This window comes from Lynx rufus, unplaced genomic scaffold (assembly GCF_022079265.1).
Source record: "Lynx rufus isolate CCGP_SWC_20201006 ecotype Redwood Valley unplaced genomic scaffold, mLynRuf1.p SCAF_3, whole genome shotgun sequence".
Classification (NCBI taxonomy): Eukaryota; Metazoa; Chordata; class Mammalia; order Carnivora; family Felidae; genus Lynx; species Lynx rufus.
The window spans coordinates 119,509,790-119,527,266 of record NW_025814845.1 but is presented as its reverse complement, the minus strand read 5'-3'; the positions used below and the strand labels follow the sequence as shown (position 1 = coordinate 119,527,266).

At 36.4% G+C, this 17,477-nt stretch overlaps 1 protein-coding gene across 2 annotated transcripts in view; it reads right to left on the bottom strand.

Annotated features, from left to right (window-relative positions):
- GAB1 (GRB2 associated binding protein 1) overlaps positions 1 to 17,477 on the bottom strand; it is a 124,146-nt gene that overhangs the window by 5,656 nt on the left and 101,013 nt on the right. Inside the window, exons 7-10 of one of the 2 annotated variants that reach the window (XM_047091750.1) lie at positions 9,508 to 9,597; positions 7,713 to 7,806; positions 6,572 to 6,695; positions 1,509 to 1,631 (exon numbers count right to left, since the gene is read on the bottom strand). In XM_047091750.1, coding sequence (XP_046947706.1) covers positions 1,509 to 1,631; positions 6,572 to 6,695; positions 7,713 to 7,806; positions 9,508 to 9,597 — 431 coding nt within the window. The remainder of the gene's footprint in view (positions 1 to 1,508; positions 1,632 to 6,571; positions 6,696 to 7,712; positions 7,807 to 9,507; positions 9,598 to 17,477) is intronic. The other variant, XM_047091751.1, reaches the window with a different exon arrangement.

Here is a 17,477-nt window from a genome sequence, read left to right as displayed (position 1 = left end):
CAGAATAAATTATGTGTGTATAAAATCTTCAAAGGAATTAAAAAATAAAACTAAATAAAAGGAATAAAATATCATGAAAGAAACAAGCTATTCAAAACAGCTATGCATATTTGAAACAAAAGAGCAAAATTCCATGTTAGAACTAAAAATAATTGAAATTAAAAATTAAACAATGGGTTAAACAGAATAATTGAGAATTAGTGTACCTGGTGATAGAACTAAAGAAATAATCCAAGTAAGAACAAAGAGATGAATAAAGAGAAAATATGAAAAAGTGAAAAGAGGCACAGAAAATACAATATGTTCTGACTAATCTTTAATAAGAAACCTCAAATGAGAGGATAAAAGGAAGAGTGGAAAAGCTATATATTTAAAGAGATGATTGGGACTTTGCCAGAACTGATAAAAAATACAAATCCAGAAATAAGAACAACACAACTTCCATCAAGCATGATAGATAAAAAGAAATCTACGTCTAGATGTCTAGACACACTGTAGTAAACCTGCAGAATACCAAAGATACAGAAAAGATGTTAACATCAGCCAGACAGAAAAGACAAATTATCTATAGAGTAACTGTAACTAGATTGACAACATACTTTTCAGTAGGAACAATGGAAGCCAGATGATAGTGAATAGTATCTTCCATGTGTTGAAAGAAGTATATTGCCAATCAAGAACTGTGAACGCAAAAAAACTCTTTTTCAAAAATGAGGGCACAATATAGACATTTCCCTCAAACAAAAATTGCAAGAATTTACTACTAACAGACCTCCACAAGAGGAACTTCTAAAGAATGTATTTCAGGAGGAAGAAAAAATGATTATGACAGGAAAGACTGAGGAACAAGATGGAATGATAAGAAAGGGAAGGTGGTAAATATGTAGGACAATGTTAAGTAAGCACTACCTATATAATAAGAATACTACTGGGGCGCCCGGGTGGCTCAGTTGGTTAAGCGTCCTGTGACTCAGGTCATGATCTCGCGGTCAGTGAGTTTGAACCTCGTGTCGCACTCTGCTGACAGCTCGGAGCCTGGAGCCTACTTCAGATTCTGTGTCTCCCTCCCTCTCTGCCCTTCCCTGCTCACACTCTGTCTCTCTCTGTCTCAAAAATAAATAAACATTAAAAAAAAAACAACCCAGAATACTACTAATGTGTAATTTGTGGTTTAACAAAAGTAAAAAACCAAAACTTTGGACAAAAATAGCATGTAAATCAAAAGGGGAATAATGTGAGCTAACACTGGAAAGAGAATGAAGACAAGATTTTGTTAAGTAGGCATTTCAACAGTAACCACTAAAAGAGGAGAACGTGTATAATTTCTATTATATACCATTAGGGATTACTCTCCATGACTTTGTTAATTGTGACTTATGAAACAATATTAAGTAATAGACTTTACTAAATTTAAATTAAACATACTAATAAAATTTCCCCAAAGGAAACATGATTCTTTGGCTTTAAAAGGTGAGCTAATTTTGTCTATAGAATGAGATTTCACTTACCTTACGTGGTGGTGTGGATTTCCCAGAATCTAAATCCAGATCTAGGTATTCTACTTGTTTGTCTCCTTTGGGCTTGACCATAGGACTGCTTCTCCCATCAAGGCTGTTACTGCCAAAAAGATTCTGAAAATGGTGATACAATGAAATCTACTATTGAACATCCACGAGACCTGTTGCTTATTTTGTCTGCCATCTACCAAAGCCAAAATATTTATTTTAAGAGGCTATGGTTTAATAAAAAAAAAATGTCTTCTGAGAAAATTAAATCTGCTTTTAGGATTGGAGGAACATATGTGATATAACAGAACTGATTACAACTAGGCTTTAGAGTAAGCTAAACATGGTTTCAAGAGTCAAACTGGGTTCAAACTAAGACCAAAACATCAAGCTAGAGTTGGCTGCAATAGCTCAACTGAACATTATTTAAATGATATCTTTACTCGATTATATTTTTAAACTACTGGATCCTTTCACTCCTTGCTTTCTAATTAAAATTTTTAAAAAGTTCTGTATTTTAAGACTTTCACGCTAAAATTTAGCTTAGAATATGTATGTTAACTAAAGCCTACAAACAATGACTGCACTGTCAAAGTCCGCTTTGTTTCAACCTGGAATTTTTAGCTCTTAATTTCTTCTGTCTTCTCTTTAGCCTTATCCCTTCTGTCCTACTAGGAATTGTACAATACAAGGGTTACTCTCCATAAACAGATAAAGGACAGATAGAGGACAGCAATACATGACAAAAACAAAAAAGCTTAAGGCAGAAAAATGCAAAATCAACAGGATGTTAGGAACTTCAAGATCAATGCTCATAAGAAGGAAAGCATGACACGAACTGACGCCCCTACATATGACCTCTATGTGAATTACGACAGTCCTTCCCAAGGTGTGCCAACAAATGCCTTGTTTCTCCGCCTTGCTGCTTTGAACCTCACCCAGAAATGTTCTGGACTTCTCATAGGCGAGACTATATATTTACTAGCAGCTAGCATTCTTTTGTCTTCTATCACAGAGATAGGAATACTCACATACTTTTGAAGAAAACCTTAACGATGTGATATACTTAAAATTATACTTGTTATGATGAACAAAACAATTTGGAAACTGCATAAACCTGGATCTGCTAATCCTTTTATATATCACTACTCCTTTTGTCTTTGCTCAAGTCACACAGAGTAAGCTGTGATTTAGGAAAAAGAGAATTGCTAGAATTTGCAATATTGACTCTATTCCCTCATTTGAAGCAGGGCTGCTGACAGCCCACGTGAAACATTTTTGTGAATTAGAAAATGGTGCTCCTTCCTGTGGGGCTACCCAGCTCTGTGCCAGGGCCCACAGCTTAGTGAGCAGGACATGGTCTGAACTGCATGTACTCATGAATGCAGTACTATGCAGTCTACTCGACACATTACATACTGTGTGTAATGTGAGCAAGCAACCTGCATGCTGGAATGTGAGGGCTCTATTTGTGGGAACGCAGTTTTATTTTTGAGAGACAGAGAGAGAGAGCGTGAGCAGGGGAGGGGCAGAGAGAGAGGGAGATACAGAATCTGAAGCAGGCTCCAGGCTCCGAGCTCTAAGCAGTCAGCACAGAGTCCCACATGGGGTTCGAACCCACGAACCATGAGATCATGACCTGAGCTGAAGTCAGACGCTTAACCGACTGAGCCACCCAGGCACCCCTGTGGGAACAGAGTTTTAAACTGAATTTACCAACTACTGGTGATAAAACACTAAAAAAAATTTTAACAATAACATGTAAGGCACAAAAAAGGTGATGTACAAATAGCCATTCCCCTCTCCCCCCCTTTTTTTTTAATTTATAAAGAAACTAGTTTTTTGGGTTTTTTTCTGAATGACTCTACATTTCATTCTCATATAAAAATATCAAGCAGGGGAGTGGTGTGTGTGTACAATTTTGTATTCAAATGTGACTTGTGAAAGAACCCCCACCTGGAATACCCCTAATTGGAAATGCCTACGGTTGTTCATACTATTGCAAGGCTTGTGAAAGGAACACACGAGCTCATATGATGTACACATTTACTTTCAGTAAGTTGTTCCTACAGAGAAATGTCTCAGAATTGCTGATTAAACTGTTTTCTGTCTAGTTATTATTAGAATTGGAAATTTTTCATCTTTAAATATTGTTAAAATTTGTCCCTGCAAGGCAGTCCATTTGCTTTAGATCTAATTTCAACTACGAACAGCCTGTCTCTGCATTCTAGCCTTTAACCCAGTATTTTCCCAAAACAGTTTAGAAAAACCCTAAGATTCTAGGAGTTATCATAAATGTTCTGTGAATTAAGAAAAAAGATAACAGTTGTGTTTTGTTTTTCTAAAATTCTTTTTAAAATGTGAAAAGTTATTGAAGGTATTTTTGTTGTTACTGTTGTATAACAATATTCATGTCTTTAATAGTGACGTGTGGTCACTCACATTTTAGGTGTCACATTAAGGGTTCACCTCACGAATGCCTGACTTTGGATCTTTTTATAAATTAACAGGCAGCACCACCAATTCACTGTTTCATTAAACACCGCCTGCTCCATGATCACTAGTATGAGAAATAAGTCATGCTTCAAAACGTCAATGTATAGAATTTAATCTTCATTGTAGGTATAAGCCAGGTTTGATCTGATCCTGTCTCAACTTCTCCAAGACAAATTTTTTTTACTGATCAATCCAGGCACAATGACATCTTGTGAATTTCTATGGTATACCTTTAATGCACTAACTGCAAAGAGGCGTGGAAAATAATCCTGTAACTATCACATTCTTTTCTAAGGAAGAGTTGTCCGGATTATGATCAACCCTTGCAGCTGGCAGTGTGAAGAGATGGAAATGGTGGCTGGTTTTTCTATTGTGAATGGTGGGCAGATATTTTCACCCAGAACATTTTTGCTTTTTCTAACACTTAGGACCTAAGTATTTCAGAAATTCACCAGCTGGCAGGCAAAAATACCTTTCTGGCTTAATGTTTTATACCTTACGAGGTATAAAAGAACAAACAATTTCATATTTTTATTTCCTTTGACTTTTTGATTGTAATACTTTTCTCTCTAGTCTTTTCCCTTCATGATAAATCACACATCCAAACTTTCCTATTACATGCCCTTTGCAAAATTTTTATGGTAATTTACTATTTCAGGCAAAAGGACACGCTTTAGTATCTCAGAAAAAAGTTACTTTTGTAATAAAAAGTCCATTCAGCCACCTAAAGATTAAAATTGATGACAATATGTACTCTGATGTAGCACTGATGATTTAGGTAGACTTTTCCCAGTCTATTTGCTATAATGAGAAAAAAAAAAAGGTAATAAAAATAATAAAACACCACTTATCAAGTTGAAAAACAGTGAATCCCAAAGCAGAAGCCAATTAATAAAAATTGCTGTGCCTTAAAATTAGGGAAAGTGTTATTGATATAGCTGGTTTGTATTCTAATCCAGGCTGATGTAAATATTTTACATTATCTTATTCATTCTGAGCACTGCCAAAATTTGATATTTTAAAGTGAGTTTAAGCACCAAATCAAGCTTTTCAAATCACTTAATTTTGTTTCCTGACAACATAGGGTTGTGAGAAATCTGTTTTTGCCTAAAGTACATTAAAGACGTAAAACATGTCGAGAGAAATGGACTTTGTATTTTGAATCCCTAAAGAGTATTGTTTTAAAGAAAATAAAGCTGGGGCGCCTGGGTGGCTCAGTGGGTTAGGCGACCAACTTCGGCTCAGGTCATGATCTCGCAGTTTGTGAGTTCGAGCCCCGCGTCAGGCTCTGTGCTGACAGCTCAGAGCCTGGAGCCTGCTTCAGATTCTGTGTGTCCCACTCTCTCTGCCCCTCCCCTCTTCACGCTCTGTGTCTCTCTGTCTCTCAATAATAAATAAACGTTAAAAAAAAAAATTAAAGAAAATAAAGCCACTAAAATGTTAATCCTTCCAAATTTTGACATCAGATTTCTACTTCTCCTGGCAGATACTACCTGGTTGTGCCCTGATAATATCTGCCCTCCCCTCTCTCACATGAATGGGATTTTTAGTCAGGCCCGCTGTCCCTCAGAAGAAAAGCTATGGTTCCCAGCCCCTTTGTGTCTCTGTGTGTATGGCAGTTTCTGGGAACCTTCTTTATAAGGCAGTTAGTCAGGCTGTACCCTTGCTTCTTCTTCCCTTCCTCTGTTTTGTAGCTTGAGATGTGAAGTGTTGGTGCAGCAGCATCTTGTTCTGGGAGCATGTGAGCCACACCCAGAAGATGGTGGACTGGAGAGCTGGAAGGGGCAGGCATCCCTAAGGGCTTCCTGGGACAGGGCTGCCACACAACCCTGGCTAGACTCTCTCTGGACTTATTTACACGAGAAAGAGATAAATGTCTGTTACTCAGAGGTGAACCTAATCATAACCAATACACTCATCTACTAAAATACAAATAGCAGAGCAAGAATTGAATTTGATTAGAGGGAAAACATAAGCAAAATATTTTTAAAAATTAAAATGGGTTTGTATTCTTAAGTATCTGAAGTATTTTCTGGCAACTATCTAATTACTGGGGAACGCAGGCTTGCTATGATTATAAAATTCTTGTGCCTTGTGGTAATACAGCCAATATGAAACAAGTTAGGTTTGTAACAGGTCTTTAATCTTTAAGCCTTATCTAAGAGTGTATTATTGAAGATTATCAAAAGACCTCCTATAGAAGATCACTTCACTATAAGAGTGCCATGAAGAGGTTCTGGAGAACTGCATTATGAAATGCTTCTAGTATATTTTCTTGAACAGTTTCAAAAATCAATTATTTCTCAAAAATAAATATAACTAGAAAGCTTTTATGATTTTTAACTCATTTTTAATCTACTTTATAAATACTGGCATTACACTTTGACCCATTATCGGCTTCAAATTTTACAATGCTATTTTTAAAAAGCATTTTAAAAAGTTGTCTTCTATCCTGTTTCCTTAAGTATATAAAGAAGGATGTAAGGGCCAGATTTAGAGACTGGAAGAAAGGTGCACGACTTGGAAGGGCTGCTCAGGAAGACAGAAGTTAAGGTGCAAATTTTACATACTGAGTCTTCGCTGGATAGGTTTGGGTTCATGGGAACATAATTCTCTTCACTGTCGTGTGAGTCACTGCTTGAAGTTGTGCTATGCACTGAATCCGGTCGGGGAGACAAGGGAAATCTAGAGGAACTAATTAAAGAGATTACCGTTACAAACCTAAACCTTGACAACAATTTCTAAAATCACTTCCAAGATAAAAATGAGTGATCGTTTACATTCTTTCACCAACAGTCACTAAAGTTTACAATCATTTATTGTACACATTTATTCATTACAACTTACTGCAAACCCTCAAATGCACACCTAATATTTATAGCTATCTTGTAAAAAGTAGGCCTTTGGGCATCAAATTCCTGTGTAAAACAAAAGAAGTATTGCTAATGATTTGGGGGACAAGTAGAAAGTCACAGACATGAAAAGGAAGATTTAAGTTTCTATTAAATACAGCTACCTATATGTAAACATAAAACATGAACACATATTTAACGCAAGTTTATAACTTCACATATCCTTTAATTACCTATATATATTTGTTTGTTTATATCTCTGTATAAATACATAATTTAAATATATAAATTTACATTTATAATCTCTGCACCCAATGTTGGCCTTGAACTCACGACCCAGAGATTAAGAATTGCATACTCTTCTGACTGAGCCAGACAGGCGCCTCTTCTATGTACAGTTTAGCAAATTTTGATTAAATAACCTCTGCCAAGAAACTACCGTATTTGCCAGATCAGTAGTTCTGAGAAATTTCTAGCCTCATGAATGCTTTATACCCTTGAACATTACCAGGAACCCTGAGGAACTTTTTGTTTATATAGGTTGTATCTATTTACTGTATTACAAATAATAGAACATTTTTTTTAAAACCCAGAGTACACAAATACACATTCTATTTATTAGCTGTCTCGGGGATGTGATCATACGTTACGCGGTCCCTAGAAAACTCCAGTGTGCACTCATGAGAGAAGCAGGAGTGGAAAGGCAAATGCCATCTTAGAATCTTAATGAAAATAGTTTTCACCTCACAGAACCCCAAAAAAGGGGGGGGGGTCCCCAGACTATACTTTGGGAACCACTGTTTCAGGTATTTTCCATCACAGTGAACAATCAAGGTACACATTTCAAACAAAGACTTACTCTCGAGCAAAACTCCTAGTGATGGGAGATCTAACTGGGGCTTGCAGTTCTTCCCATTCTGGCAAAGGTTTTATTTCTAAAGGTGCTGGCTTGGCTGAAATGAAAGGGAGAAAAAGAGGCTTCAGTATACAGACATTTGAAAAACAAAACAAGATCCTCTATGTCTCTACTTATGTGTTATAGCCAAACACACCTAAGACCAATGGTTTCATACATGAAACGAAGTTCATGGGTGTTAAGTGATTTGCCCAAGGTTACCGAGCTAAATAATTAGTGACAAAAGCTAAATCAGATAATGTTTCACGATTGTTGATTCAAAGTCTAAAGCTCTATTACATCATGTTGTTCCTTAATTTAATATTTTATGAATATAAACTAAAGAAAGGGTAATGTGACCCAATTCCTTAACAGTTAATTGATGTACAGTTTTCATTACTTCCTTATTTCTTTTTTTTTTAAATAATTTTATTCTCAAGTATGGAGATTTAATCTATGTAAAAACATTTCTATTCAATATTGAAGCATCAGTTGTACAGCTATACGTATGACGTACAAAAAAAGTATTAAATACAAAACTCCGATAAAATCAAAAACTGAAAACAGAATTCACTAAATCTTTTAAATTAATTCAAGCCCAGTCTGAAAACAAATAAAAGAAAGCAATAATATTGTAAGACTCACACTCAGCTGAGAGAAGGCCTAATTAAACAATTACCTTGAATTTTCAGCTTAACTTAACCAACAATATCCTTTATGTCAAATTAAATAAACACACTAATAATATTCTTATTAGCCTGATTTATAAGTGGTCTTTGTTTATTTACCTCATTATCACAATAGGCAATTACCACGCTAGTGCATACCACAGAGCTCTCATTTTTTTCATGAGAGTGAAACATTTTTCAGAAGAACTAAAACAGTATTACGTGTTAATGCTAATTATATTTTAGGAGATTACTTAAACATATTAGGTAAATATTCCAATTACATTTCATTCTGCCACTCCAAAGAAAAGTTTTCATTTTTCTAGGTTTCCTTCTTCTAGTCTTTGTCCATATATAGACATACTTTTACTCAACTCGTATTTTTAATCAACTATGTTATAATTACAATCAAACTATAAAATAGGTGGTCATTTTAAAGGGCAATGTCGATTCACTGCGGCTTATAAGTATTTTTGTCTGTTCAATACGAAAAACTCAGTGCGATTTTCTGAAGACTAGATTAAATTTAAATCTTGCTCATCTATACCCTTAAAATGGACCAGCACAGAATACTGTGCTAAGTGAACGTATTTCTTTAACTCCTTATGTTTCACTTTTTTGAAACCCAAAGGCTAATGGCAGTTTAGCAGTCAAATTCTAAATAATGCCATAAAATAATGAATCTATGGAAGTGATTCTGTATTTTGTCTTAGAATAGAATACATACAACATTATATATAAATAAAGGACACATTTGGAACTCACAAGTAGCTAACAAGCTTAAAGAAAACAATGCACTGATGTCTAAAAGGTTAAGAGAATAATGTAAAAGAACAAGACTGAATACCATGTATTATCAAACTTAACATGCTGCTGTTAATGGCATAACAAGTAGACTTACTATGTCTATGGAAAGACAATGGGAAGACACACATTATGGGAAGCATTCACTTTAGAAATAACGTGCTAGGAAACTTTATTTACAACAGCGGTAGTATTTAAGTCTCTTCTCCTTTACTTTTTAAGAAAAAACATCACAAAATAAAGAAATTCCCAATGCCCCATCCAGCATGCGGTGCTAAAGTACATACCCTTTCTTCTTGTAGCAAAGTCACCTATGGTTTGTGAATCAGTTCGCTCTAAACCAGGGGGTTTGGGTCTTAAAATTTTAGGACTTTGACCTAATTGGTAAAAAGAAGATGCTCTTAATATAATGTTACTTTTTAATTGGAAAAATGGATTCTGTAAAAAAGCCACAGAGCCCTGAGCAGAAATGTCACACCTCAAAAGCATAAACATAAGTTTCATTGTGGAGAATATTTTAACCTTGCCACACATCACTCATGCTCAGTCCAAGGGAAAGGATGAAGCTGCATGCAACAGGGTAACAAGCAAAGTGTTATAAAAGATGGCAGGGTGTTCGTGGGGTAACCAGCCTGGTTAGTGGTTATCTTTACTTGGGGGAAGGGAGGAAAGCCATGTGCCGTGTTACTCTTCTAACATGCCTTAGAAAACCGGACTAAATAAAAAATTATAAAATACCTCCATCAGACCTCAAGTACATCTTTTCTTTGAAGTCTGATGTCTGATATGAAAGTACCGGGGCGTACTTCCCAATAGTATTATTTTCTTAATTTTATTCAGGTGTTTAAATAACCTTAATCTGACTATTCCTTTACCTCTTGACCAAAGCCCTTTGAGAAAAGCAGGTTGATGCCATGGTGTTTGCTAGTCCAACATTAAAACCAAGACCGACATTTGTCTCCCCTGGGTATACTGGTAGATGCCTGGTGACATCATTTTGCAAGGATCAGAAGCTAGGTTCTGGAACTGATGACTGTCTAGCTTTAAGTATTTGAAAGCATAAATTCAGTTGCCATTATTTTCTTTTCATTTACTCTCTGCCACATGTAAGTACTGCTGAAAAGCCTTATGAAAAGTACAGAGTTAACACCCAGCAGTGGCCTCACTTATTCCCACAGAAAGCTTGGAAGCTAGAGCAGCAACATCGTTTAAATCAGTTATTTGATTATTAAATCAGTTATTTACTCTCTTCTCAATGGCACCAAATTTACTTCTTTTTTGGCAATTACAAAATTTAGTCGACATCTAATAGATGGCAAAATCAGAATTTGCCGATTAAATGACAATATCTAGTACCTGATCTACCAAAGGCTAAAAGTTTCTGAAAATATGAGTCCCTAGGTTATAAAATAGGAAGAGTTCTCTAATGAGCCAATTTTCTGAGTTAGGTAATTAATACCTTGAGTTTATTCAGAAAGGGGGCAGGCTTAGTTTAAAATGTGAGTGATAAAATTTGAGGCCATGATCCTACCCCTAATGTTGACCTATCCAGGGCCCCCAATGGCAGGTCACTTTCCTAAAACAATGGAGGATGTCAGCTTTTTATAAACTCCCCAAAATAATGTACTTCCCTTCAAAAAAAAAAAAAAAAAGTAAGAGGCAGAGGGTAAGGTTTACTACAGAAAAATACACTTATTTTACAGCCAAAAGGCTTTTACAGATCAACTCCAGCTTCTTCATTTTATGGATGAGATACCCTTAAAGGATGAAAGAGGTTAAGGAAAGAGGTTGCTTGGGTCACAACATTAACTGGAGGCCAAATGAAGGCTTCCCCTAACTCCCACTGCTGGTGTATGCTCCTGTGCTGTCCACATTGTCTATCCCTTTGGGAAGAGAAAATCCGAAGAAACCAGTGTTTAGAGGTCAGTTTTGAACTGCTAAGTTCAGTTTGAGATCTTACATCTACTTAAAGCCACACATAATTGATTCGTGAGTAATGTGACATTTAATAATTACAAATTGCTTTTCAGAGCAACTTTTGGTTTGGTGGTGTTCACTCAGTGTCTTTTGCTCTGCTCCTTTTCAGCAAGACCCACTTTCATTAGCTCTCAGCTTCCTTCCGAGTTTTCAGTGTGGTATCTCCCAGTGGTCACCCTCAGCCTCTCTCAACTTTGCACCCTCAGTTATGTTCATCTATGTTTACAGTTAAATACTCGAGGTCATGTGACTGCTAAATCCACCTGCCTGTGAACTATCCATTCTTCCATTGTCTGACAAGTCTTCATAGTGATCTTTCTAATACCTGACCCTGAAATGATCATCTCTTCTCTAAACCAATTCTACGTTTGTTTTTTTTTTTTTTTAAGTATCTCAAGGGTACTCCCTGGTTTTCTTAATAAAAAATACTGTATTGGAGAGTCTGGGTGGCTCAGTTGATTAAGCGTCCGACTTCAGCTCAGGTCATGATCTCACAGTTCGTGGGTTCGAGCTCTGCATCGGGCTCTGTGCTGACAGCTCAGAGCCTGGAGCCTGCTTCAGATTCTGTGTCTCCCTCCTTCTCTGCCCCTCCCCTGCTCGTGATCTGTCTCTCTCTGTCTCTCAGCAATAAATAAGTGTTAAAAAAATAAAAAGAAAATATTGTATCAAGTGCGGTTTTAAAAGTGTATTTATAAAATTTACCTGTATTTTCCACTTCATGCAAAGCTTGAGGATGATTTTGGGGCTCAAGTCGCAATGTGGAAATGTGGCAGTGAATTGTAGTGAGTCACTTTCAGGCATTTTGTTAGCTTTATTTCTTTACATCCCTCCAAACTCAATTTGACATTCATGTTCCAGAAAGAAATGAACGTCATACCCAAATGAGAGCCCAGTTATTGCTTATGAGGAGAGAAAGGTGAGAACGGATCCAAGGTGTTGGTATGCCTGTTGTGGCCCTGTCTTCTCTACTGTCTACTGGCAAATATTTGAATGTTTCCCTGATTGTTGGAGAAAAGTATGAAATAAGAAGAAATAAGAATAATAAAGTAAAGGCAAAAATAAACCAACTTTGGAGATACATTGATTCTCAAATGCTAAGAGTAAGCAGAGGAACTCATTTGAGCAGTTAACTTTTAAATCCAAGGCAGTTTGCAACCTGATTTTAGCTACACTAAATTTGAACAGATAAAGCAACATTATTTCTTTTGCAGACAGCCATTCACTACTGGCGAAATTCCTATTGGACTTTAACCCTTGAGGGGGTCAATCTCTGGATCATGTGACTTATTCCCTCATTTGGAGTACAAATTAATAAATCTTCATCTCTGGTTTAGATCTTTCCCTGGAGATCCTAACCTACACCTCTGCACAACTACCCCATATGGATATTCCACCAGCGTTCACACTACATGTTCAAAACAGAATTTATCCTTTGACTCAGCACCACAAACCTGCTTTGTTTTCTCTATTAGCAGCTGCCATGGCAGATCTCTTAGGAGTCATTCTAGCTTCTACTTTCTCTCTAATCTTTATTCTGTAAGTTTTAATTTATATTTATAATGACAATAGTCTGTTTTCATTTACCTAAGAAAATAAAAAAATCTGCAAGTCTGAAGTCCATTCTTTAAACCTCCCTGTTTTTAAAGTGCACTTCACTTACCTGGTCTGTTTCCCTGAAAGTGATGAGCTCACACTGTATGGCTAAATGACTTCCACCTATATTCTAAATGCCCTTAAAACTTGTAAAAATCACTTAAGTCCCCAAGTTGAGGGACCATGAGAGCCAGGAAAGGGATTTTGTTAATGCCTTTACCCATCTAATCACTTCTAAACCAAGGCTTTGAGAACCTTGGATTTGGAAAACTGAGCGAAGCACTCTCTGAGGAAGATGCTGAAAAAATGTGATTTTTATAACATTTTAGAGAATGCAGGTTTTTTTCTTTTTTCTATCATATCCTTAAATCTTAAACTGAGCTTTCTAGGGGCTAACCTGATTATGTTACTTGCCTGCATAAAACCCTTTAATGGTGTACCCAGAATAAAGCCCAGACTCATTAGCATGGATTATAACACCCTCAGGATCAGGCACCTGCAAGGCATTTGGCATTCCCTCCTCCATTCATACTTTACTCCCGTCCTCCCTTCCCATCTGATTTCCTCCCTCCCACTCGCGACTCAGCCAGTCCCATCTGTCCTCTTTTAAAGGATCTGGGTATGCCATTTATTCGGACTAAAACAATCTCTGCCATCCTCCCCTCCTCTACCATCGTTTAATTGCCATTCACCCCCTCAGACTTTCCTCAGGGGAGCTTAGATAACAGTGCCAAAAGCTTACCTCAACCACAGTCCTTTCCACGCTAATTATGATAATGTGTTTACTTTTCAACCTCCTCCACTAGACAGTGAGCTTCTTCAGGGAAGCCATTTATACCTTCCTTGTATTCGAAGACCCAAGACCCAGCAAAGACTATATCCTATAATGGCAGGCACGTAAATCTATGTGGATGAACTGCAGTTCTCTTACAGCTGGTGGTGTTTAATCTGATCAACACCATAATTTTTTGTTGTCCTTTAAATGGAAACTAAGAGCAACTGAATGTTGTTTCAAAAGTTGGTCACCCCAAATATGGTCAAGGAAGTCACACGAGGTCACGTTTCAAATAAGCAGATGCAATCTTTTTTGGAAAGTCCATACACTATCAAGTATTATTTTAATAGGCACTGCTTACATAAATTCAGCACAAAGTAGAACATTTATTTTGTGTATAATTACAGGTTTATCTTAGCCTAAAATATTTACTCTTCTGCAGTTTTACAGATCATTTTGTTTCCATTAGGCATCTCGAAAATTAAGGAAGAAGAAAGATAATTCACAACATTATTATCCTCTGCTAAATTCCAAAAAGTAATCCGGGTAGTATCGTGAAAAACTTTTACACCTGTTTTAATAGTCTCATCGTATGAAGAATATAATAATGATACTTATATATTGGAAGGTAAAGAATTTTCAGGAAAAAAAAAAACCCTGCATGTAAAAGTTATGCTATTAAAATGCACTCCATTGTTCTAAAAAGTGTGTATTTAAGTCATCTCTATACCTAATGTGGGACTCATATTCATGACCCCAAAATCAAGGCTCTCATGCTCTTCTGACTGAGCCAGCAAGGCTCTCCAAAAATGCACTCCATTCTCATTTCTTTTAAATTCTAACTCTAAACCAAAAATCTGACTTGAGATTCAAACTTAATACTTGTTTATTAAAAATCTAGTTTTATTTACGAGTATCATTCATCCAACTCCCAAACATTTATTATAGTATAAAAGTAGTTTTTAAAGAGCATGTTGGGGCACCTGGGTGGCTCAGTCAGTTAAGCATCCAACTCTTGATTTCAGCTCAGGTCATGAGATCGAGCCCCGAGTCAGGCTCCATGTTCAGCACGGAGCCCGCTTGGGATCCTCTCTCTGCCCCTCCCTCGGCTCATGCTCACGCTCACTCTGTCTCTAAACAGAGTGAATAAATAAATAAATAAACATTAAAAAAATAAAAATAAAAAGTATGTTAATTTTTAGTCACAGTCAAAAACTTTAAAAGATCTCTTGAAAAAACATTTAGAGCCCTGTCAACTGTGCCAAAAAGACCCATCTAGGGAAGATCCTTGGGACTCGTCTTCTGGATCTGGACTGGTCTTCACCTATACTGAGGTGAAGACTGAAGATACTCTAATCAGACTAATGTACAAAAATACCAGAAATAAATCAAAATCCATACAATAACTAATGGTCAGAACTACTGCAGAAAGCCATGGATGGACAAAGCTGAAGAAAACAAACTATAAAGATAGCATCTGAGGCTCAAATGGCTGCCGCGTCATGTTAGAAGGAGACTGGATGGAAGTAGGGGACCTAGGTCAGTGCAGTGATTAAATATGGTAGGTTCATGTAATGATTTACTCTAAGAGAAGCCACAATAAATACAGAAATTTCTAAAACTTTATAAACTTGATTTTCAAGTAAAATATAAATTTTAGTTGAAGCAATCAAAACAATTTGCTCTGCATTTACAATGACTCATATGATCTTCTATATTTAATACAATCTACATAAATTATGCTTTTTCTCCTCTATTAATATACCCAAAACTTGGTTTAAAACAAATACTATCATGACAGAAATAGTATGGCTGAAAATATAGCTACCACAAGTTGGGTGACGGGCAAAGGGTCCATGAAAATACATTAAACATAAATGTTAAGAACATCTATGTATTTCTGAAGCTTCAGTTACTCAGAAGTATTTGAAAAATGTATCTGAACTGCTAACTACAGCAGCTGACATCTATATTTGGGGTTATAAACAAGGCCAGAATGTCACTCATTTGTTGCAGACTCTTCCAAAGAAGACAATCACAGAAATTGGTTGTATTGGGTGTTGAACCAGTTATATTGGGCTTTGAAACGAATCAAGCCATATTTGATAGAATTTGGTTTGCTAATTATGAAGTTTAGTTAATAAGAGATACTAGAACAATAGATTGAGACATGCATCTGATGTCACAAAATGTGAAAGTAAAACAGACTCATCTGCTGCTATGCATGAGAAGAATTTCATGAGAAGAAGAACAAAAAAGACATTTGTTTTACAGCTTAAGTTTTTAAAGACAAACTGCTCCAAGATCTTCACTTGGGTTTTAAAATATATTTTTCTTGAATTGCTTTAACTTTCTAAAGTGAGTTGACAAACTGCCAAGTTAAATAGTCTCTCATGCTTCCTTTCTTGTATATTTATTTAAAAAGTAGAATAGTACTAACGAAAAGCAAAACCTTATCTTTTTTTAAATTACTATGATTTTAGTAATCTCTTTACTGTTTTACTAAACCAATTCTTCTTGATTTTGCCTAAACTATATATTTTATTCTGGGTGCTTTCTCAGTTCATTTTGTATCTAAGCATAGATACCAAATAAGCAACTGGCCAATGAACTCAGGATTGTCTCTCAATAGTTCACTTAACTTTTAAGACTGAACACAACCTCCAGAAGTAACTAAGAACCTACTTTGTTCTGTTCTACTATAAAGTCACTTCAGGTTGGTTTAGAGTACTGGGGCAATTAATCTCTAATGTACTTAGAATATACTGTACTTTCACCATATAAATAGGGAGGTATAATTATACATATATGTAATATAAATGATACATAGCATACATGCCATATTATCATGATATATACATAGGATAATACATATTATAAAATGGGGTACACGAGCTGTCAGACCTAGAGAATACTAAAAGATCTTAAGACTTTTCTAACATATAAATAAGGGGATCTTTTGCATATTGTATGCAAAGAAGAAAATGACTAAAAATGTCTAAATAGATTTAAAGACAAATGAGGACAAAGAGAAGCAAAAGGAAAAGTTGTCAAATAAAAAGCCTATCATGCTCACACCCTTTCTAAGGTAATTATTCCTGACTATGGCCCTGCTGCTGGGGCTGTCTGGGTGGCTGTGGGTGTTGCACATGGTTATCTTTCCAGCTGTGAGACCAAAGGTGGGCAGCTGACCAGTGGCAGCCAGTCTATGGGCTGGCCTGCAATTAATCACATGGTCTGGTGTGAAAAGACAAATAACAGCAATCGGATTATCCATGAGCACTCTAAAGTGAGTGAATAATGATCAAGGCAATTAGCAGCAGATGTGGAAGCTGCAAGGGCACTAAAAAGGGGCCCTGAGGCAGAACCAAGGCCACAGAGGGGCACTGTAGGCCAAAGCTCTAGGAAAGCAAAAAATTGTGCAGAGGATATAGAACAGGAAACAGAAAAGAAGGAAATAATGTGAGATAGAACAAAGCAGATGCAAAGACTTCCCAGAGGACAGAAATGCAGACAGCAGGACAAAGGGACAGTCCCCTGGGAGTGCCTCTGTTTCCAGTAACTTTCTCATTTCAGCACAGGACCATCCTTACTTACTTAAAGGCAAAATAAAACAAAACTCATTTTCTTCATATACCCTGAGTGAGTCTCACACTCTGTTCCCCACAATTGGAACTTAATTAGAATTATTATTAATGATCTAAACCCAGGTTAATGAGAAGTTTACACAAATATTACATGCTCTTAAAAAGCTATATACAGCACATGAGACTTTTCAAATGTGCTGAATTCCCCAGAAATGGTGCCAACTTATCACAGAGCCAATATACTAACTTACTTCGTTGTCAAGATTAAATCACACTAACAGCATGCTGCAGCACTGCTAGTTGTCTGGGTTTTAACCACTCAAAC